Below are 23,838 nucleotides of genomic sequence, written 5' to 3' on the forward strand. Positions count from 1 at the left end.
GCCTTTTACTATTTCTATTTTATTATTTTATTATTATTTTATTATACTATTTTATTATTTCCTTCTCCCTGAATACTTTCTAAAATTGCTTTTGTATCTATTCATACCAGCACCCTGTCTGGTCTAACCTCCTCTACCCATTGTAAGGTTAATATAACTGCCAACATTTCTGCTGTGAAAATAGATACTTGATCTGATATTCTTGTAGAAATGTGTATTTTAATCTCTGGTATATATATTTCTATTCCCACACGTCCTTTAAAATTCCGGTATGTTCTTATTAAATTATAATTTATTTGATAACAAGAGGTGCAAGCAATAAACAAACAAAAGGATGGTGGATGAGGGTGCTGTGAAAATAACAAAGTAAAAAAAAAAAGTCAGAATTCTGAAATTAAAGTCAGACTTTTTTCCCATATTAAACTTCAATAAAATTAAAAAATCAGTTAACTTTTTTCCCCCTCCCCAGTGGCCCCCACAAAAAATAAAATAAAATAAATTTAAAATTGAGGAAGATTATTGCGTCACGTTTACCTTGATATCGCGGGACTTCGTGGTTTCTTTGGCGAGAGGTTACCTCCCCTTCTTCAGTCAGCAGCATCTTGTCGGTTCCCACAGACTCGCTCAAAATGGCGTCTGCACCCGGTGAGTGAAAAAAAAGAAATACGGCTTTCGTATTTTTTTATAATTAGATTTAAGTATCAGGTTTATCAAGTTATCGTACATGTAAATGTTTAAGTCATACAATCGTTTAATTTAGTTTTTGATCAATATTGCTTTACAATGAGCGTGTACCACGCTGCGTGGAAGGCCTAACGTTTGCTTCTCGAGGCATTAGGATTTGTTATCAAGTTGACATTTTTATTTAATAAAAATACAGCTAAACTAAGCTATATTAATATGCTCGTGTAAACTGCGTTAGTGCATTTCGGTCCTTTGGTTCATTGAGGGGTCGTTCATGCAAGGTTTCGTTAGCTCGTCAGTTAGCATATTTCCAGTGAAGGCCTAACAACAGGCCTGTAGAAAAAGGAATGAGTGGCTCGCGCGCGCAAATCCTGTTTTTTTTTTATTTTAAATCTTTCTGATTTATTTATCCTTTCTATTCACAGATTACAGCTCCTACAACCAGAGTGGTGCCCAGCAGGGGTAAGATTTTGAAGTCCACTTGATATTAACGTTGAAATATGTTTATTGACGTTTGGTTCAAGAGACTAATAAGACTTTCGTGTCTTTTTTTTTTTTTTTTTAAAGGTCCAGTAAAGTTGACCAATATGGTTTCTTTGAATGTATGCATAGGGATTCCGGTGTTTAATAAATTGCAGGCGTTGATGCGTAATACATTTTTCTTTCGAGCATCTGAACGCTAATGCATGTCTTCAATTTGGACGATTTGTATCTAGATCAGGGGTGCTGAAGTCCAGCCCTTAAGAGCTACTATCCTGTAACTTTTTGATGCAACCATTTTTAACACACTTGAATCAAATGAGTGGCTCGTCACCACAACTATGCTGAGCTAAATGAAGGGATTGAGGCTTTAGATTCAGATGTGCTACAGAAGAGATGCATCTAAAAGTTAGATGGTAGCTCTATAGGACTGGACTTGAGCACCCCTTATCTAGATGATTAGCTCGAAATATTAAACGTGAGTTATACTCATTGATAATGGTATTGAAAATCCCTTAATTATCCCACAATGGGGTAAATGTGATGTTACAGCAGCAAAAGGCTGCAGAAGTGGTCACACAATAAGGACTTATACACTGAAAAGAGTATAAAAAAATTATGTATTAATTTATGTTATATATAATTTATAAATTAATGGGCACCAACCCAAAGTAATATTGTTGCCCAGAAGCATAATGAATTATCAGTATATAGAATTATTCACAAAGGAGCTGGTAATTATGATTTATTGGAGCAAAAGCTCATACATAATCAGAATTTGCTGTATTGAAAACATGAGTCTTTTAAGCTTGCAAATTAACTCTAAGCATGAGAAGTAACCCACTTGGATTCACTCTGGATTTCTTTACAATCCAGAGGTAAGAGGAGTCACTAGATTTGGGGATTAAAAAAACTAAAGTCTTTACTTCTCTTTCCTGCAGGTATGCTTCCTATGCTGCTCAGCCATCACAGACTTATGGCCAGTCAGCTCAGGTAAGACTAAAATGAATAGTTGACACCATTGTTGGTTGATAGTCATTCAGAAATTCTACTGAAATTCTTAGCAGTTCAACAATGTTGATTCTGTCATGTCACTTACAGCAAGGCTATGGCCAGCAGAATTATGGCTCATACACCCAACCTGCTGCAGCTGCTGCTGATAGCAGTTATACTCAGACCACCCCTGCTGCTGGAGCATATCCTCAACAGCAAACACAATATGGATCAACATATGGCCAGCAGCCAGCAGGTGATTTTTTTTATTTATTTTTTTTTAACTTTTCTAGATACTTAAAGATTTTTTTTTTTTCGAACATGTATACTGACATCATTCTAAGTCCACGTTTCTAAAGGCATTTTTTTTTTTTCTGTTTCCAGCTGGATATCCACCTGCCCAGTCCACTGCTCATGGCTATACACAGTCAGCCCAGGGTTATGGGGCCAGTGGTTATGAAAGCACCCCAGCTGCTGCTGCGGCCGCTGCTCCTGCTGCCTCTCAATCTTATGGCTCTCAACCAGGGTACACTGCCCAATCTGCCTACCCTGGGTATGGTCAACAGGCTGCACCTTCTGCACCTCAAAGGTACAAATTCTGTTTTAACAGCATAAAAACTCTGTAAACAACCGTTTCTATGCTGTTGTTTTTTTTGTTTTTTGTAGTTCTTTGTTTATTGACTTTTTCTAATTGCAGTGCTAACAGTCAACCAGCTGCTGGCTACAATCAAAGCTCCTACTCCCAAGCAACGTCTTATGGACAGCAGCAGCCTGGATACCAGGGTCAGCAGGCCGGCTACAACCAGCAACAGGGCTACCAACAGCAGACACCACAGCAGCAACAAGCTCCTCCAGCTTACCCTCCTCAGGGTGCTGGTTCTTACGGCCAACCAGCAGCTAATCAATACAACCAGCAAGGTGGACCACCCGGTTACAACCAGTCTGGCCCATACAGTAAGTGGCAATGATTTATGATGCTTTGACTCTGAGGCGTTATGATTAATTTCTGAAAAGTAAAATGTACAGAGATATTGTATATCTCCATTTATCTTCAAAATAGTGATATTATCATTGTTCCATATTGCCCAGTCCTACTTCTAGTGAGAAGTCGCATTCATTCGAGAAAATGAAGGAATTGAGCGCAATGAAAATCTTTAATATGGCTGCAAACATTTGGGGCTATCGGCATTAATTCTGTCATGTTGCTCTTTGGTAGATAATTACAGACAGGATGGTCAAGGGGGAGGTTCTGGCTATCCAGGTGCAGAGCCTGGAAGGTACCCTGGAGGTGGAGACAACAGGGGAAGGGATGGCTTTGACCGTGGAGGAATGATGCATCGTGGCAGAGGCATGGGTCGTGGAATGGGGTAAGTCTGTTTCCTTAACATGTAATCCCATTTTCATTTAGATCATAGGTGCTGTTGCCATTTTGGGCAGTGCTGAGGCATTCTTTGATGAAATGGCTGGATTATTTTCCTAGAGTCTCCAACTTCATTCCTAAAACAGTTGCCCATTTGAATTCCCTTTATAATCCAACCTACCATAGGAGTTGCTGTAAAGATGATTCCAAAATTTCTCTCAAAATTGCTCAATGGTAGCCTTCAACGATTGGAGATGGATAAGTCTCTTTTCAACCAGGACCCAAGGCGCTTTGCCAGTTTGCTTCCTGAAGTTATGTTGTGGTTAGGAATTAAAGATTTTATACCATAAAGATCAAAGGTTTAAATTCCACGATTGTTTTCTCAAAGCCAATGGTATTCAGCTGTAAAAAGAGTCGTAGCCATTTTATTGAAGTATCTCTCAGCTCTGACCTATTAGGCTAAAGGTAAGTTAAATATATATATTTTTTAATACAATGCATTTGTATTTAGAGCAGCCTGTGCTTAAGCTTCAGGTTAATCAGTTGGTATCCAAAGACTATATGACTGATAGTTGGGAAGTTGGAGAGTTTGGTTTCTACAAGGAGTGGGAGCTTTTTTTTATTACAAAATTTATGTTTGAGATTTTATTAGAAATACTTTACACACATATTTATAGGAATCAAAATTATGCAAATAGAAATAAGGTTTATTATTTTGGTTAAATTTAAGACGGTGCTGAATGAATTTTGGAAATGGCTGCTAATAGTAAGAAGTCTCCATTGTTCTGTGCAGTGTTTTTGGTACCTTCTTAAAAGCAGGCCTGTCCTGGATCTTGGGCATTTGGTACAGTTTAATGCTATTGAGGCAATTATTTTACCCACTCATGAGTATTTTAAGAGGTCTGTTTCGAGTATCATCACCAACATTACTGCAAATTCATTTTTTAAAACCATATTTAATAACAAGTTGAAGTTCTATAGAATTATAGAAGGTGGAAAAACTTACGAGGACTACATAAACTAAAAAATGGTTGGCAGATAAAATAGAACAGGGGAAAACTGGTGGGGAAAAAAAGAATGGGCGGTCCCTAAAGCCACTGGGAAACAATGTTTTCAAGAACCAGATGAAGATGCCTTCTTTGTTAAAGGCAGCTTGTTCCAAAGTTTGCATACCATGACTGATAAAAGCCTCCCCTTAGCTGCAGCTGAGGTTTTTAATTATTTTTTTTACCAAAACTGATCAAATATCCCACAAACAATTTTGATTAAAACATTTATGCTGTTGCCTCTAGAAAATGGGTCATGTTCATATTGGTCTACAGTCGACGTTTTCTTGAAAAAACAAACTGATTCAGGTTGATATCTGGATCCCCCTAGGTAAAGTACTGCTTTAGCTCTTTTCCATTAGTACCAACAAATCATGTTTCTGTACCACTCACCTAGATTTCCCATTGGTAACTGTTTAGTGAAACTGCTGTTTTAATGTGGTTTCGACCATACCAAACTGGGTTTAATATGCAAAGTAAAAAAAAAACTGGTCACTGATTTAAGTGGGTCATTGGAGTCACTGGTTGCACATGCATAGATATAATTAATATAACCAAAATGCGTTGATTACAACTATAGCAAGCTAACATTGGGTAGTGCTGACTTGCATCTATTGCCTGCTTGATATCATTCAGTTTGATACCGTTCCATTGTTCCATCTCTCCGGTTACTTATACAGAGTGCTTGTCTTCACATTTTTTTTTTTTATCTTGAGTCTGTCTAAAACCTATTAACTGTGCAGAAGGTCCTCCATTGTTGCCTTGTCACACATGGTTGATTGGACCAGCTTACGATTACCCTGCCAATATTTCTGTGATACTCTGTGCTCATGTTTTTCTACTCCTAAAGGAGGTGACTAGAGTTGGTACCGATGGAAAAAAAAAAAAAAATAAATAATAATAATAATTTGAGGTCTTATCCAGAGTTTCTAAGGTGGGTCCAAAGTATTTCATGACTAAATAAGATAGAGGGTTGTGTTTGTCAGTGTTCAGGCATCCAGGTAGAAGCTGTCTGAAACATGACCAGGAACTGAAATTTTCACATAAGTGACTGATTAAAAAAAAAAATAATTAAGTAATTTTTAAATTATCAACATATCTGAGCTTTTCTTTCCTGACTGGTGTATTTAAAGGTTTTTAAATGGCCTGGCCAGAGTCCCACTTTAAATCTGAGAAGCCATAAAAGTGTCAGCAAGAGAGCCTCTAAGAAATAACCACCAAAGACAAACTGCCCAAAGCTGGTCAGCAACATCACATGGGTTTCTTTGCTGTTATGCCAATTAATATTAAGCTGATCCACATAACGATGGAGATGGCATGCTTTGTCTTAATAAGCCCATAAGAATAGACTTAAAGACCTGGAAAAGGGGATTAATGACCTGATATTCATTTAGTGTTAACCTGACCAAACATTGATATCTTTATTATTCTTAGCATATAAAATGAAGAGTTAAAAAAAAAGTAATTCTTAAAAATGTGAGACATCAAAGCCAGACTTGGGAACCAATGCAATCAATATATCTTCTATTTTAGTTATTTTTCCATTGATTCCTCAACTTCATCCACTTCTTAATCTCATGGTTTGGGACTGAATGTGGTTCCTACATCTGCCCTTTTTATAAATGGGTTTTAATATGCTAAGTAGAGCTACCGTTTGCAATGAAATGCATAAATATTCACTGGCTTATAAAAGAACTGAATGTTCAAAATGGTAAAGGGGATATCTTTGCAGGCTGTAAACCCACTAAAATTGGTATTGTTTCTTTAAAAAAAATAGACTTTGAATTTAATGATTTAAAAAATAATGATCTGAAAAGCCACACCAAATATCCATTTTCATCAGATTATTGATGTGGATAAATTGTGGCAGGATTATACTTTGAGTAACACATGTGCACGTTTAGCATGATATTTTTGGTCTGGACAGGTTTCAGTTGTTTTTGTTGCCCTATGTCGGCATGACCGTCGCTTGTTTGCCTGAATATTATTCGGCACACGTTTCTACTACTTGGTGAATTACAACATTTTTCCCTGTTTTGTTTTTTAAAAAACCCAACCCACACAGCTGGGTAAATTTAATATGCTCCTCATTAAAAAGGCCGCAGTTGAGTTAGAAGGAACTGCACAAGTATGCAGGCATTCCATTCTGGTTTGGTTTGTACCTTTTTTATTAATCAAGTCTTTTAGCATTCCCATAATAGAATGTTCTTTTTCATATTGGTGGTTGGTTTGGTTTTCCAGCATTTGTTTAACAGGATTTTCAAATAAGATACAACTCAGCTCTCCAGTAGGTCAGTCAAAACCTATACCTCTATGGACTGTAGTTGAGATTTTGTTTTTAAACAAATTTGTAGGTGCCCTTCACTCATAAGACATCACAGCACATAAGTTACATTCATAAAATAGTTTTTTGTAGGGGGTTATAGTGAGATTAGGATTTAATCTCAGTTTAGGTTTGCACAGGTGTTTTTGTTCTGGGGTGGGGGGCTGGGGGGGACTTGGGATGCTGTATTTTTGAAATGTTTGGAATACAAATGTGATTTATTTTGAGCGCTTTTTTAACATGCTTTGTCACATTTATACCGCACAGGTAACAGTGAGAGCCATTTATAACCATCTTTTCTCTAAAAAGTTTCTGAACTCTGTACAGAGTCTCCAGCTTAAGCAGCAGGAAGGAGCTTAAACAAAGATTCGAAGTCTGCCTTTTATCAAGAACTGAGGATGGTGTTTGTTTTCTTTTTTTACCCCCCAAGCATGATGGGTGTATAGATAAAAATAAAATCAATTCACTTGTTTTGATTTAAAATTAAGATCCTTGGTTGATATTGTATTTATTTTCTTGCTCTTAAAAAAAATGTAATTTTTATTTTGGTAAATGTAGTGACAATTTCTCTTGTGAAATTTCAGATGCATTGTTTTTTTTTTTTTTTTTTTTACTGTAAAGGCAATTCAATTGTGACTTAAAAAATATATATGTGATGGTACCGTATGTGTGCCGTCAATGCATCTGAAATGCCTATGCCTGTATTCATCTGTTTTAGGATTTATCACATTTTAAAAGCCAGCAAAAATGTTTCATGTTTATTTTTTCGCAAATGTATCCACTCTTTGTCATTAGATGTTGTGCTAAGCTAATAAGGAGTGACACATGGTTATTCTGTTGATGAATTGTGTTTTTATAGTTAGATTTGTGGGGAGTTAAAGTTGCTCTTCAGCTAGTTAGAATGTTTTGATTACTCCCCGATCAAGCCACTTTGCTCGAGCCATGGAAGTGGCTGTAAAAGGGAAACGCCTTCATATCTCCATTTATTCCCCCATAGCAGCGCTGGAGACAGAGGTGGCTTCAGTAAGCCTGGTGGTAAGTTACTGAGTATTACACTGGTTAGTCCTTTCAAACCCGTAACACTTTTTGGGTAAATATGCGTTAAACATTGATACATACAATGTGGTATGCAAAATTTAAAAAAAGGCATCAAAATATTAGATTTTTTTTTTTTACCTTATGCCTGAGACCATTTGCTCTGGGGTACGTTGTCTAATTCAGTCACTGCTTGTGGTTTGAAAATCTTTTAAATGGATTAACAAGAAAAGTGTTTGCTGTGGGTTTTATTTTTTTGGATTTCACTCTGGTCTAAAAGGCTTTTCAAAAGAGTTATTTGCCAAAGGGTCTAAGGTGTTCAATTTTTTTTCAATCCAATTTATCAATTGAGGACTTTTTGTACCAGATGGTACCATATATTTTTCAACTTCCCAATAGGAACCATGTATGAGAGTTTGGTTTACAATTTGTAGTATTTGTCAGGTGTTTTCTGCCAAATATCAGTTGCACATACTGACTTTTTCTCCATCTGTTTCTTTACTTTTGACTCGATGGACTACAGGACCTATGGGCGGGGATGATCGCGAAATGGGTAAGTAGCATTTTAAACATCATTTTGATACTTTGGTGCTTAAATGTCCTGTAGCCTACAGGAGCATTGTTCAAGTGCAACTGAGCAAAGTAGATAAATTACTTATCCAGGATGAGTGATTTATTTTATTTTTTATCAATTATGATACTTTTGACAACAAATGCACATCTAAAGGCTTCTGATTGTGTTTGATAGTATGTTTAAGAAAACGAAAGAACAAATTTAAAAATGTTTACTGGGCTCTTCATTAGAAAATGTTTTTAATCCATATTTCATTTGTAGGACGGCCAGAGGAGCAGGATGACTCTGAGAACAGCACCATTTACATCACCGGATTGACTGAGAAAGCCAACATAGAGGAAATGGCTGAGTTCTTCAAACACGTTGGCCCCATAAGGGTAAGAATCATTTTCTAGCCTTTTTTTTTTTTAATCAAAGTTTTTGTTTTAAGAAATCTTAAGTATGTTTCTGCAGTCAGCCTAAGCATCTGTCACAACCTGCAGAGTTGGGGTTTATCTTTCAGCACAACACTTGGTGAAATTAAACTTTATTTTTTTTTCATTTGAAGATGAATCGCAGACTGGGTCAGCCTGCTATCAACATCTACACAGACAAGGACTCCGGAAAGCCCAAAGGAGATGCCACTCTGTCTTATGAGGAGCCCATCTGTGCCAAAGCAGCTGTGGAGCATTTTGATGGTATCCTTTATACAATAAGAACAATTAAAACCACTCTAAAATGTACTCATCATTGAGATGACTTAAATGTTTTAATTGCAGGAAAAGAGTTTCAAGGCCGAAGGCTTAAGGTGTCCATGGCACGCCGAAAGCCCATGATGGGTGGAATGAGAGGTGGCATGCCCATGCGTGATGGCATGATGGGCCGCGGAGGTAAATATGAATTAGCAGTGATCTCATTTAATTTCCCTTTGGGATCCTCATGGTTTTTGTTTTGAGTGGTATGTGGGGGGAGGGTTAACTCCTGCTTCATTAATTATTGGTTGGTGTTATGCGCTAATTTTTCTGTTAGGTATGATGGGGCGAGGAGGGGACCGTGGAGGTTTTGGTCCACGAGGTGGCCCACGTGGAATGGGCAGAGGTGGACCAACAGGAGGCAACATGCAGCAACGAGCTGGGGACTGGGAGTGTCCTAACCCGTACGTACAGCTACTATCTCATATACACTTTGTTACCTTATGTGTGCATTTTATAATTGTAAATCTGTATGTTTTCCCAGGGGTTGTGGTAACCAAAACTTTGCTTGGAGGATGGAGTGTAACCAGTGCAAAGCTCCCAAACCTGAGGGCTTAGGCGGTGGTCCTCCTTTCCCTCCAGGTGGTGACAGAGGCAGAGGTGGACCAGGAATGCGTGGGGGCAGAGGTATGGACCGTGGTGGACCAGCAGGCGTCGGTGGGCCAGGTGGACCCGGTGGATTCCGTGGCGGTTGGGGAGGTGACCGTGGTGGATTCAGAGGACGTGGAGGAATGGACCGGGGAGGGTTCCGTGGAGCTGGGCGTGGAGGACCTCCCATGGACCGAATGGGTGGCAGAGGGGGAAGAGGAATGGGACCACCTGGTGGCAAGATGGATATGAGGTAGGATTGTGATAACTATTTCTATACTTTAGCTTCTTGTAATATTAAAATGAATGTGTAAAGATGTTTTATTCTTGCATCTATTTTTTCCCCCCCGTTTTCTCTCCCAGGGACCATCGTCAGGAGCGTAGAGACCGACCTTACTGAAGGAAAACTTCTTGATTCTTCCTGTAGTGGATTTTGATTTTTAAAAGAAGTTTTAATTTATGATTCCATATTTTGATGGTTATAGAACTGCTTTCATTCAACAATGTGCAGTTTGTCCACTCTGTGGTTACCTTTTTTGTTTTATTTCTTTTTTTTTAGTTAGTGTTTATACTGCATTCTGTATTGTGCATGTTTTTGTTTTTAAATATGAACATTAGGTTTGCCATTGTATCGTAAATGCAATATTTTTCATTGGACGATGTAACGGCCCCCCCTTTCCCATAACTTACAGTTGTACTATGATATACTTGGTAAATAAAATTTTGTGAATTTCACCTTTTTGTTGACTTGCTCAATTTACCAGAATGAAGACTGGGTTATATATTGATTTTTGTGATGTTTGAAAAGAATATGAAGCAGACACTTTTTTTTTGCTGTAGGGATATAAAAGCCATAATTCCCTGTCCTGCCAGTAGGAGGTGTGAAACAAAACTACTGGCAGTACTAACAGGAGAAAATACTAGAAATAATGACTTAAGTTTGAATATATTTGCTGACAGCATAAACAATGAATTGTTTTATTTGGAAAAAGTTAGCGCAGACATGTTCTAAAGGAATTCTGACAAACTTTATGGGACATCAAAGTTTATGGGTTGTAAAAAAAATTTTCCCCCAGTGTTTCAACTTCTTACTGATTCTTAAAAAAGAATAAAGCGCCAATGAACATTCTATGTTCACTATAAACTTCAATCCTTTTAACATTCAGTCTTGTCACACTGAGCAGGAAGCTCAACCTTCGCTGACGTCTTGGAATTCTTCCCGTTTGCTTTGGTCACCCCTCTGCTCCTCCTTGACAGAAAAGCTGATTCATCCAGACCCAGAAAATGATCTCATCCACTCTCCACCTACTTTTTCTGTTCTATGCTGCCCCCTCCTTGTTTTCCTCTTAAACGCATCCCTCTTTTTAAATGAAAACAAGCTCTCCATCCTCGCATTGGCTGTGCTTGTACGTTCAGCACAGTTGAAGAGTGCAGAAGATGCTGTCCAATCAAGAGCAGGCAAAGATTCCAAAACCTAATAAAACAGCAGCTGGAACATTTTGAACTTTTAAAGTACAGAATTGTTGGCTCTTAGATGAGGGTGGGTTGTCTAGATGATACAAAGAGTAAACATTTATTTTGTTAGAATATTTAAGAACAAAAGAATGCAGAAATAAGAAAATGGTAGTCCCTCAATTTCATGTTGAGCAAGTAAATCTAGTATTTCTACCAATCTTTAGAATGAAAACCATTGTAATTAAGATATTCCACGGTAAGAACAAAGTATCCAGTGACCGATATGCTAACCAACTTTCTACACATTATAAAATAGACAAGCATTAACTTAAAACTTCTATTTTCACCTTTAACCAAGAGATTTGTTAATGAACAGATTGTGTCGCTCAGTGGAATCTGTTTTAAAAACAAATTTTAAAGGATTTAGTTTTTAATGATTACGTACATTTTTAACATTGTTGTCTGTATTATATAACATGACCCATGTTTTCCAGCACAATAAGCAGCTATATAGGGCTTTAATGTTTTTCAGGCATACGAAGTACACCGTAGCCCAACTAAGCAAATATCCCACTCTCTAAAGAACAGAATTGCAAAAATATAATCCTCTAAGCACTTTAAGATTACTTCTAAATTAAGTGTGTGTTTTGCTTTTTTTTCTTCAAACTGATTAGGATCTTAAATACTATAGATGGCACAAAAGCAAGACTGTTTTCCTTGTCTGCAAAAGTATGGGAGGGAAAAAAACAAAACATCTGTGTTATCCATTTTAATTCATTCCAATCGTCTGTCCTTGTGCTCCTTTCTTCCTTGTCATTTCTTCTTTCTTTGCGCCATTTTCCTTCTTTCTTTTATCTCAGGAAGGGGAGTGGTGGTCTAGTGGTTAGGGCATTTCGCTTGGAATACAGAGGTTCAGAGTTCAAGCCCCAATCCCACGGAACAACACTCTGGCTCCCTGAGCAAAGACCCATAACCCCACACTGCTCCCAGGGCGCTGCACAATGGCAGCACACCTCTCCCCAAAGGGTTGGGTTAAATGCGAAGAGTGAATTTGGTTGCTCTGTGTAATGACGATAAAAAAGCCTGCTTTTTGAATGTGTCTTTCCTTCTCTTCATTTATGTAATTTATTCAGCTTCACCCACCTTTGTGTTGCTTATACCTTCTTTGATTTGTCCTTTTGTTTTCTGTTCCCACCTCTTTGCTTTCTTCCTTTATTCCTTCACTTATGTCTTACCCATCTTTTTTGTGACCTTATGTCCTTTACTTTCTTCTTTATTTCTCAACTTCTGTTTTTCAGGATATTACATTTTTATATAAATACTATAAAATCTTATTTGTACTAGAAGTTATCAGGTTCTTAGAGCATCACTTGCTGTTATTCTAGTTAACCCTTTGAGATATTCAGTCAAGCAAAGTCAAATTGTGTATTACAACAGTGTGTCTGTAGCATGAAAGTTAGTTGTCCCATATGATATAAATTAATTGATTAAAAGTATTTCCAATGGAAAGCTGCAATACATTATTTATTATGTAAGGGCATCTGCTTTGTTTAGTAACTATGGGAAAATAAAACCAAATTTGGTATTCTAAGTTTTTTCAGTTAATTGTTGCCCATTGATCAATGCCAATGTTGTTAGCTGTTTTATATCATATTTTTTACACAACAAAAAGCCTAAAGAGGTTTTCATGTAAGACAGCTGTGGCCTTTTATATTTGAGCTCTCTGTACATTAGGTTACTATTACTGTCAAATATTTAACTGATTAGCTGAAGAAGGACCTCCTTGTTACATTTGTAACAAGCCTGTTGTAAATGAATAACAAAAATCGTATGCAGACAGAAGATAATGTGCTCTTATCTTTACCGACTTCATATTGTACTTTGTTACCAGGCTGGTTAACCTCATTATTGGATTAGATATCTCATCAGTCTCTTCAGGCTGAGGTATTGTAACATTTTAGTGGCTAATTAATCTGTAACAAACCAAAAAAAATCTGGATGAGGTTGTCAGTAGCCCACCTCCATCATGACCACCTTGTAATCAGTGATTAGAAAAAGTGAAGTAATCTGAGTTGTGTCTCTAACTTCTCATACTTTTAATACTAATGTAAGGTGGCACATTACTGAGGGGAATATGAAACAATACACAACTGTTTCTCTGCTTTACTGTACAAAAACAATCAGAAACAAAAGCCGCAAATTAATTTAACACAATACCAACTTACCATACCATACCAACTTTATTTATGAAACACTTTATGCACCGGACAGCGCCAAAGTGCTGTACACAATCATAAAATACAATAAAATTATAAAATAGGAAAAAAAACAAGTGTAAAATACATATTAATATACAAAGAGAATAAAACAAAGTAAAACCTCTCTAATTGTGCCAAAAGCCAAGGAAAAAAGATGAGTCTTAAGAAGGGACTTAAAAACAGCAAGAGAAGAGGCCTGTCTTATGGTCAGAGGCAGATCATTCCACAGCTTAGGAGCTGCCACAGAAAAAGCACGGTCTCCTCTGAGCTTGCATTTTGTCTTTGGGACCCTCAGAAGCAACTGATCAGCTGACCTGAGGGAACGGGAGGGTGTGTAAGGATGCAACAGCTCAGACAGATAAGAAAGGGCAAGGCCATTAAGATATACTTTGAAACTAGTTAGGTCTGGAAGTCTTTTGGGGTTATGACCACCTTTATACTACGTTAGTAACCCTTTCTTTGGAAAATAAATCAAACCCAGAGAAGGAGTGTCTGTGGACATCAGTTTTCATGTTTCTATGACCCGCATTCCAAATGGGTGAACCCCTTCATCTGTTCCAATTTGCATGTTTTAAAAACAAAAACAACGCTTTGTTGGGCTACTGTATAAAACCTTGAACTTAACACTATTCCTGACATTTTGGATTGAAAAAGCTTCATGGGAAGCGAAACGTCTTCTAACTCGGAAACTGATCCCAGTGGATTGCTTTTATTTATTTTTTTAATTTCTTATGGACTATAGCCCATTCTTGCTCCTGCATATACAGCCAGGTATCAGGTATCGGTATCGGGGCCAAAAAATGGCATCGGCGCAACACTAATTTAAATCTTGAGTAATATACTTCCATTAATACATATTAATACATTAATATGCTCTGTTTACTTAATTTAGGTATAATCAGGATTTTATTTTGGGGTTCCAGATTAAAAGGGGCTGAGGAAAATTCCAAACCCCACTTTTTAGATCTGTATATGTGAAAAAAGAGGCAAATTATTTCTTTTTTCACTTTTATTTTTTATTGTAATGTGTCAACTTGCTTAATTAAGCAAAGTAGGCTCCATGCTATATAGTTTTCAAGATTTGTAGTTTGTATCATTTCACCCTTTATAGGGCACTCAATTAAATAGTTTGAAAAATCAACATTTCAAGCCAATAGTGTTATTGGAATCCAGGACAAGTCCTTAATACCTTTGTAACACTAGAAAAAAATATGGAAAATTTTTATGGCAAAAATGTTTGTCAATGTAATGACAAGAAACGGCAACTTGCCTGAATACATTAAGAAAAATAACAAAAGTTGATTAATGAAAAGCATTTTTTTTTTTTTTTGGTACAACATAACCTTATAGGCATTAATTCTGGTACTTAAATTTTTTTAGTTTATAAACCTAAATAGAATAGTTACCAGGCTCATTAACTTTTTAACTTTACTTTTAAACTTTTTAATTGGCTTTTTACCTTTTTTACTTGACTTGCTAACTTTGTCTTTAAACTTAATTTACAGTATGTAATATATCATTCAAGGGCTCTTTTAAATTATCAATGCCAAAATAAGATGTACAGCCATGTAGCAGTATTTTTGCTGAATGGCTGGATGTAGATATTGTGCTTCTAGACCTCACTGAGGTTTAGAAGCTTATATGCAAGTGATCAAAAATTGTAACTTGCCTTATAAAGGGTTAAATACTTTTAAAAATTAACATTTACTTTACTAAAAGGTAACATTTGGTCTAATTAGGGTCTTCACTAAGGTAGTTAAATGAAACATATTCAGGTCTATATTTCAGGCCTTTGGTCAGAATCACACATTCCTGGATAGATTAGGTGATTTCTGGTGTTTTCCTGATCCACTGCAGCTACTTTCTGCTCCTGCTGACTTGGTTAGTATAGGGTTAAGTTTCTTCTTCCAGCGTTTATCCCTCATAATGGGATGTGGCTCCGAGTCGCTCTGCTGGTTTAAGCTGCAGCAGGTCAACATATTGAGCGCAGGAGGCGGTGCGCCATGGGCTGAGCCTATTTGCAGGGAAATGAGCTGAGGACTGGGAGCTGCTCAGTTGTCGTGATTTCTCCCGATCAGGAGCCGGCGGGCCTCAGACAGACATGGCGACACGTGGAAATGTGCGTCCGGCAGGTCATCGGGGTGGATTAGCCTAAGCAAAGCAGGTCTGATCCATTTTTTTATTTTCCCACTCCTCGGAACCTTGCGATGCGCTCTGTAAAGGAAGCGGGTTTCACACACATCCGGAAAACGCATCCATGCGCCACGGCCGCCCCGCATCCAGATATGCTCCTGGCAACACAAAGCCTGGCTTCAGTTAGCTCCACTACAGAACCGCACGGCATGGGTGCGTCCGCCCGGTCTGTGCGCTTGATTTTGCGGATGAACCTTCTGAGTGCCGTTATGCAATGAGACAGTCGGGGATGATCAAATAAGACTATTGATACATGATCTGACAATATGGCTGATCAGAGCAACATTCAGTCTGCCGCCTCTAAAAGCATCCGGCCCTTTAAATCCAGCGAAGAATACCTGTATGCCATGAAGGAGGACCTGGCTGAATGGCTGAAGACCCTCTATGACCTGGATGTCACTGCGGATAACTTCATGGATGCTTTAGGGACGGGCTGCGCCCTGTGTCGGCACGCCAACAACGTGAACCGCGCCGCGCAGGAATTCCAGTCGGAGTACCCGGAGGCTGCCAGGTCCATGAAGGTCCCATCCAAAGATGTGGTGTTCCAGTCCAGGAACGTCATCCCCGGCTCCTTCCTGGCTCGGGATAACGTGTCCAACTTCATTACATGGTGCAGGCAGGAGCTGTGGATCAAGGATGTCCTCATGTTTGAGACTAACGACCTGGTGGAGAGATGCAACGAGAAGAATTTCATCCTGTGTCTATTGGAGGTGGCGCGGCGGGGGTCCAAGTTTGGCATGCTGGCCCCCATGCTGATCCAGCTGGAGGAGGAGATCGAAGAGGAGATCCGGGATGAGGAGAGCCTTAGGGTGGATGGAGGAGAGCCAGCTGAGGAAAGCTCACCCAGCAGGTGTTACAGCCGCAGGGAGAGCTGTCAAAGTGTGCAGGATGAAAAAGAACCGGATCCAGAGCCCTACGTCTGGCCACAGAAGAGGGTTTTATGTGACATGAGAAATTTGGATGAGCTGGTGAGTTACTGAAGTGTCTCTACATTATTTTCTTAAGATGCGTCTTAATGAATTAGAGCAGCAGAGGAACCATATATGTTACACATTTGTTGCATATTATCTGAGATTTTTCAATATCAAGGCTCAAGTTTGTGTAAGATTTCATAAAGCCGACTGTTTCTGATTCCAAAATCTGTAAGTTATGGATATGTGGTGATGCAATTATAGAAGGTGACTTGACAGTTTCCCCAAACACAGACACTGATGCCTTCCACTTAGTGGGTAATCCAGGAAGTCACTGAAAGAAGCTGGGAAAAAGTGTGGTTAAAAAAAATAACAGGTGAATGGAAACACCACATCCTGAGAGGAATGTGAAGAATACCCAAATCAGGAGTTTAGAGAAGATTCACATCGGATGATTTTGCCAGACGTCAGAAGCATCACGGGTTAAGGTTTCACAGCAAATGATGGCTTGGTCATCTGCTGCTGCAGGTCCACTGAGTTTTTTCAAATCGAAAGTCAACACAAGAACATGGAAATTCTAGAGCACTTTATGTTTCCCTTTGCTGACAGGATTTATTGATATTCAGATTTATTCCAGCAGGACTTGGCACTTGTAAACATTGCCAAGGGTATTTATGCTTACTTTTAGGAACATTAAAAAGAAACAAAAAAAAAAAAATTGTTATCAACAAGAAAAAGGAAACACTAGAGCCAACAATGGAAGCAAGGACAAGCTGAAGGTTGCAAATAAAGCAACCTAGGCTTGCTTAATATCTCAACATCGCTACAGACTGATCACCTCTGCCAGGCTGCAGTTTTTGCAAAATAAACCCAATCCTAGTTTTAGGTTTATATATAATTATTATACTTAAACTTGGTTGAAATGTCTGTAGTAAAATTACTTAGTGTTGGTTTTATTCCACATTTAAATTTCCCAATATGGTTAACGCTCTATTAGCTTTAGGCTCTGTCTAATTATCCAAGTTAATAGAAATAATCATTAAACACTTTAAATATACCACCCAGTATGCATTTAAGCTAAAATTAGTTTTCTTGCTTGATTTAAATAGCGAAACTTCTCAACTAAATCTAATTTAATGAGATGCACCTGTTATCTTTTCCCACAGGCGCACAGAATGTGTTTTATGACTGATGAGCTCATTTTTTTTGCATGTTTAGGCAGATTGTTGATTTGCAAGGAAGCATTCCCTCAGGATAACAGAATATACTTTCCCACAGAAACTCTACATTTAACCTTGCCTCAGAGTAAATATAATCCAGTGTATTTTGTCTGGTGTTTTGGCAGCTGTTGGAAATCCAGATTTCTTTAACAATAAAACCCACCCAAACAGAAAAATGTTTGAAAATTGAACTTGCCTCTCTGAAAGCATCATGTCGGTTTTGCAGGTTACCTGTTGCATAAGTGTAAGTATGTATACTGGTACATTCCTTTACAACCAAGAGGTCAAGAAGTTCATCACCCACAAATTCTTGCAGCTCCTCGCAGGCGACCTCTGGGATTTTAAAAACCAGACATGTTGAGCCTCTTTCAGTCAACTTGTATAACAAAAATAATTTATATTAAGCAGAGCAAACTGTTTAAATCATTAGCATTCTGCAGCAGCTTCCCAACATGCGTTTTTTTAAAACCACATTCATCTAATTTTCTTCCAATCCATTGGAACTAACTTTTCTTTATTAAAAGTTGCTGCTTCTCAGCAGACCACAACAAAGCTAATGAGAGAGCAGACACCCAGGCAGAACACATGCTTTTGTTAGGCTGTGTGAATGGTGGTGGAGTTAATATTTTCATGCTGATGAGAGAAACAATGCCGGTCTTTGACACCAATGATCTAAGAGCCGACAGGGCGGGAGGAGAGCAGACAGGACAGGCACACTCATGCTTGTCAGGCAGCAGAGTGGAGCGCTTTCTGTGACCTCTGTAGACAGAAATAGGAGGAGAGCTTGTCCAGCTTCTGAGTCCATCACACACACACACACACACACACTCATATGACTGGAGGTTATACAAGCATGGCGCATTTTGGGACGGAACAATCAGAGAAGAGCTACTGATGCATATGCGAGTCTTTTCCTTTTCAGTCACCATCTCTTTTGCCTCTGAGCGTTCACAGTGTCATGTGCCAGAGTCAAAGAGAGACACTCAGACTGGAGAGCTTCTGACTGATAATAGAAGCGTTATCATCTGTCTATGAAATTCAGACTGCTTCCTCTTTGGAAATTTCAGTTTATCTGCAAAGAACTGTGGGGAGCAATTAAAATTGGGCAATGAAAACAATAAACTTTATTTATCATTACATAGGAGGTTGGATTGAAGCTGTATGCCATGGTAGGGAGAACAGAGAAAGTTCCAGCGGAGATGTTTGCAACATGCCATCTTTCTCCATCTAAAACAAGTGAGGACACTCATACTGCAATATTGGAGGCCTCCCTTACTTCTAGAGGACAAGCAAGAAGATTTTATAACTGCTCCAGGATTAAAAAAAAAATGTTTTAGGGACTGAAAGTTTGTTTTTTATATCGTCACTGTTTTAGGGATTCAGCTACAACAACAAGTGATGCATTTGCTTTTTGCTAATATGGTTACCATGTTACCTAGTTACCCATGATCAACTAGTTTAACATTTGTTAACAGCAGCATCACTTTGGTAGGAGGCCTGTATGTTCATGGCTGAGGACAATACACTGAATGGTCCATTGCTATAAAAATCATATGGTTAGATTCAGCTGCATAGCTGTCATATCCATATAGATAATGGGTTTTATCTGCAGTTTTCTAGTTAAACGTATCATGAAATTTGCACTTGTATTTTTCCACAATTAATGAATGCATCTGTTGAAAATAACAAAAAAAAAAATAATTGTTTCACTCTTCTCATGTCACTGAATCTTGGAGATGTTTAGTATCCGATCAAAGCCGATAACACTTTAATTGTAACATATTTTCAATAGAAATCCTTAACAATATGTCATCATAATCTATTTATGGACAGTAAAATATATTGTATTTGTCTCATGTTGCAAACATCCACAAAGGAATGCAACATCTGATTCTTTGAATTCAGATGCAATTTGTGAAAAATAGATTTTCTCCACTCAGTTTTAAAGAACTTGTCTAAAGTATTTGAGTAACAGTCAAATGTAAAACATGTTGCAACTGTTCCTAGTCTCCACTATTTCTAAGCATTTGCATTAGATTATTACTTAATATCTGCAGCTCCGATTTGTCACAGTTTGCTGTCCAAATTAATTCTACTATTTAGCATATAAGTCCAATTAATGCAGATTGATGTAAACTTAGTGAGTCACTCTTCCCAAATGTGTAAAAATACACAATAATTGCTTTGCTAATCATACCCAGCTCTAAAGATAATGCTTAGGCTGTAGTGGCCTTTATTTTCTTATTCTTAGAATAGAGGCAGCAGGGCTTGGACTCAAACCTGAGGCAACCGATATTTGGGTCATGCGCTTTACCTCCATAACACAGTAGCACCCCGGTTATACCCAGATTTAGTTTTTAAATGTTTTGTATTATGAAGCATTATTTTATTTATTATTTTTCTGCAGAATAAATATGCTCCTAGTCTGTTGCTTTGTTTACATATCTTATATGGGACATAAGTTGTTATTGTTTACATCAAGTGTAAGTCATATAATCACAGGAATCTATTTTAAGCAAAAATGTAGTCTGTGTTGTTAGTTTTTGTGCAGTTTATTATCACAAGACAGCTCTAACTGCACTGAATCCCAACAATGACATGCTTCTGTTGTTCCTGCAGCATTGTTGCCTTGCAGCAAGAAGGTCCTGGTTTCAAATCCCAGTGCTGCCATTTCTGAATGGCCTTAAAAGTGTGGATTGTTCCCAAGTTCCTCATCCAGCATTTCAAAAAAATGCATGTTTTCTATTTTACTTTGGTTACATTAGTTACTAGATTGTCCTTAGGTCTGCCTATGGACATTTGTCACGTGTCTCTGTTTTTTTAAGGTTAGGCATTAATTAGGCATTACACTGTTAAAAAGCTGTATGTAATGACATTTTGTTTTGTATATAAGGGAGTTTTTCCTCTCCACTGTCGCTACAAGCATGCTTAGTGTGAGGGATTGTATTTGAGTCAATGAGTCGATGCAATCAACTGGTTTTCCTTAGATAGAAAACCTTGTATCAATTTGACTGTATGATCTGGTTGAACTGTAAAGTGCCTTGAGATGACATGTGTTGTGAATTTGGCACTATATAAATAAACTGAATTGAATTGAATTGAAATTATACACTCTGTGTATGCAAAATGACAATACTCAGAAAAAGATCAGTAGAGTCAAATAAAACCATTTCAAATGCTGGAATTTGGAAGATTAGGTATTGATTAAATTCTTGAACAGCGTGTAAGTAGGTCTCCTCCTTTGGACCCCGGCAGTTTCTGTAACTAAACAGTAATTATTGTGTATTTTTCAATGCTACAATGCACAATTAACTTGGAAAGTCATGGAGAGTCACATTCACTAGCTGCTGGCTACAAAAGAGATTAGCTGTTGACCTTTCTGGCAACACACCCTCATGTCAACATTCCCACCTCTCTTTCTTCCTCTGATCTGCCCCAGTTTACTCATCTTATATCGGAAAGCCTCCCTCTATGGCTCAGATAGTGGCTGTAAGTCTCCCTTTACAACAAATGTCACCTTAAGGCATTTTAATGCAAAAAAAATGTAAGTATCCAATTATTCCAAATCTAATTCACACAAAATTTATTTAAGTCAGAATCAGATCCAACTGATACAGTCCAATTTAACCTATATTATTATACAAACAGATTTTTTTATCCCATAATGGCAGCTGGTCGACTAAATTTTCTTTTAAAGGAAACTCACTGATTGCTTTAAGTTGCTGACTTGGGACTGGGCAAATATGTGCAAACAGTAGAAAGGAACCAATCATCATATTGAGTGTGAAGAAACCAAAAACAAATGGAGGGCAGCAGAGAGAATTAATAAAAACAGAGGGTATAGTTCAGGTGTAGACTTGATAAGAAAGCCAAGAGGGTAATGTGAGTAACAGAGCTTTCTGCATAACTTCCCATTAAAAAAAAAAAAAATATATATATATATATATATATATTAATATATAAATATTAATAAATATATATATATATATATGCTGTATATAATTTCTTTTTTTTCCTTTGTAAAAGCACTCAGTGGTATTTTAGTAGCTATTACTATATCAGTGGCTCTATTTATGAGACACAGCTGAAATCTTTTTATGAAATTAAAAAGCAGATGTTTCCTTCTTGTTACACGCACCAAGCCAACTACTAGTAACTTTGCTGAAGCAAGAATCTCAGCTTAACATCGAGGCTTTAGGACCATTGTAATTGTTCAAAAATAGAAAAAAAGAAACAAGTCAGCAAACCAGAAGTCTTCCATAATCTTTATTGAATTTCTTTCATCAGAATCTGGTGTTCTTCCTATAGAATATTTTTTTTTCTCACCTTATGTTTCACATTCAGCCCCTCTTTAGTTCATAGATGTGAGCCGTGGCTCCCATCCCCCCTGTCCTTCCTCCACAGGAGACAACACAACGTAGATTGTGACCGTATGTCTTGGTGCTTTTATTAAAGCTAGGAAATGGCTAGGCAGCGGTTGTTGGCAGGGAGGCAATCAAAAGCTGACATCTTCATCGTTCACTGAGGACACCTCCAGAGGACAGGCATGATTAGATAGAAAAAAGAAAGATGATTCTGCCTTATCAACCCTGCTCTGTTAAGCTTCTGGCTCAAGTCATGCATTCATGGAATAAGAAAAAGCGGGTGCAGACAACAGACGTCACGCCTAGAGTGGCTTCACTGTACACTCTGTTAAACCCGACTGCATTGGATGCTACTTTGGGAGGAAGGACTACTGTAGGGAGAGCAAAGGGGAAAAGTAGGTCATCCTGCTCTGAATTGGACCACACTCATGTCAGCCTCCAGTGTCAAATGCAGTCATGTCTTTAGCAGTGCAGCATTTAAAAGGTTATTCTGTGCTGTAACAATCCCTGCTTTACCTCCTCTTAGCATTCAGGGAGCAGTCTGTGCGTGGAAAGGGCTGACTCCTCAACTTTGCATAGCACTAATCTTTTTTCCTTTATTGGAGCACTTGATGCCATCAGCTAATCATTTGCATGATTACCATTTAATTGGGTGTCAGCCTGTCAGGCCTCTTCAATTATATATGTAGTCTATTTTTGTTTCTGTTTTTTTTCTGCAGCAGCCTGATCACAAGTGAACACAGAACACGAATTCCCCAAACTTGATTAGAAGGAGAGCACTGAGTGCTGCTGAGCTCTTCCAGTACATATTGACAAACCGGTTAGACTACAGACTGATATTTAACTTCCTGAGTTGATTGATTAAATTGTTGTTTGATTGCAGAAGACAAACAAGAGAGGTATGCACTTAAAGAGCTTTATGTCATCAGTTTCTCTTATCCATCTTGCACCTTATGGGCTGTTTGTCATGTCGTTAAAAGATGAGTATTGATTTACAGAGAACAGTTTGCATTGATGCAGCCCACTATGCATCATGGGAAGGTACTATGATTGGATTTTAGCAGTGTTATATTGAGACCTACTCAGCAGTCAAAAAGCCTTCTCTCAGGTGCTTTCACATCATAGTTTAGAGTAGATAAACCAACTCAATATTCAATTTAATTTCGTTATGGATGGTTTGTTTATTCTAACTTTGCTCCTGCTGCGACTTGCTTTGCTAATGAGCACCCAGCAGTCGCTCCAGTTCTCTCCTTTTTTGAAAAATAGAAATCATGCATTGACATTCAGCCATCTTAATTCAGATACTCTCAGATAAAACACAGTGGTTTTCTCAGAAGGTTCAACATTGAAGTGTGTTTTTTTTTTTTTAGATAATGCTAGGGAACAAACTGCCTCACAAAGACGGAGAAATAGAGCGGACTGTTTTAGGATAAAGTTGTAGGGAAGTTTAAAGCAGGTTTAGCTTATTAGAAAATATCCTAAACATTGAACATCCTGCAGAGCATGGTGTAATTGAAACAGTATGGCCCAGCTGTAAATCTACCAAGTCATCCCTGCCCACTTCAACCGGCAGAACAGAAATGGAGAACATTGATCAGAGAAGCATCTGTATTTCTGAAAGGC

General features: G+C 38.0%; 2 protein-coding genes across 5 annotated transcripts in view; both read left to right on the plus strand.

The window, feature by feature from the left end:
- The first annotated feature begins 561 nt into the window (after nucleotides 1-561).
- ewsr1 (EWS RNA binding protein 1) lies at nucleotides 562-10,549 on the plus strand. 4 transcript variants are annotated; one of them, XM_015401647.1, is made up of 15 exons: nucleotides 562-645; nucleotides 1,110-1,146; nucleotides 2,106-2,157; nucleotides 2,266-2,413; nucleotides 2,542-2,746; nucleotides 2,855-3,111; nucleotides 3,374-3,524; nucleotides 7,884-7,921; nucleotides 8,445-8,474; nucleotides 8,757-8,872; nucleotides 9,043-9,172; nucleotides 9,254-9,364; nucleotides 9,504-9,630; nucleotides 9,711-10,067; nucleotides 10,178-10,549. In XM_015401647.1, the coding sequence occupies exons 1-15, from the start codon at nucleotides 630-632 to the stop codon at nucleotides 10,212-10,214; spliced, it is 1,812 nt and encodes a 603-aa protein (XP_015257133.1). In that variant the 5' UTR covers nucleotides 562-629; the 3' UTR covers nucleotides 10,215-10,549. The 4 variants fall into 4 exon arrangements, with proteins under 4 accessions (XP_015257133.1, XP_015257134.1, XP_015257135.1 ...); XM_015401648.1 differs by having other exon boundaries at nucleotides 7,887-7,921; XM_015401649.1 differs by having other exon boundaries at nucleotides 2,855-3,075.
- A 4,751-nt stretch (nucleotides 10,550-15,300) lies between these two features.
- Nucleotides 15,301-23,838, plus strand: part of gas2l1 (growth arrest specific 2 like 1) — a 36,072-nt gene continuing 27,534 nt past the window's right edge. Inside the window, exon 1 of the mRNA XM_015401652.1 lies at nucleotides 15,301-16,688. Coding sequence (XP_015257138.1) covers nucleotides 15,987-16,688 — 702 coding nt within the window. The 5' untranslated portion in view covers nucleotides 15,301-15,986. The remainder of the gene's footprint in view (nucleotides 16,689-23,838) is intronic.

Source organism: Cyprinodon variegatus, unplaced genomic scaffold, assembly GCF_000732505.1.
Source record: "Cyprinodon variegatus isolate N-32 unplaced genomic scaffold, C_variegatus-1.0 Scaffold1243, whole genome shotgun sequence".
NCBI lineage: Eukaryota > Metazoa > Chordata > Actinopteri > Cyprinodontiformes > Cyprinodontidae > Cyprinodon > Cyprinodon variegatus.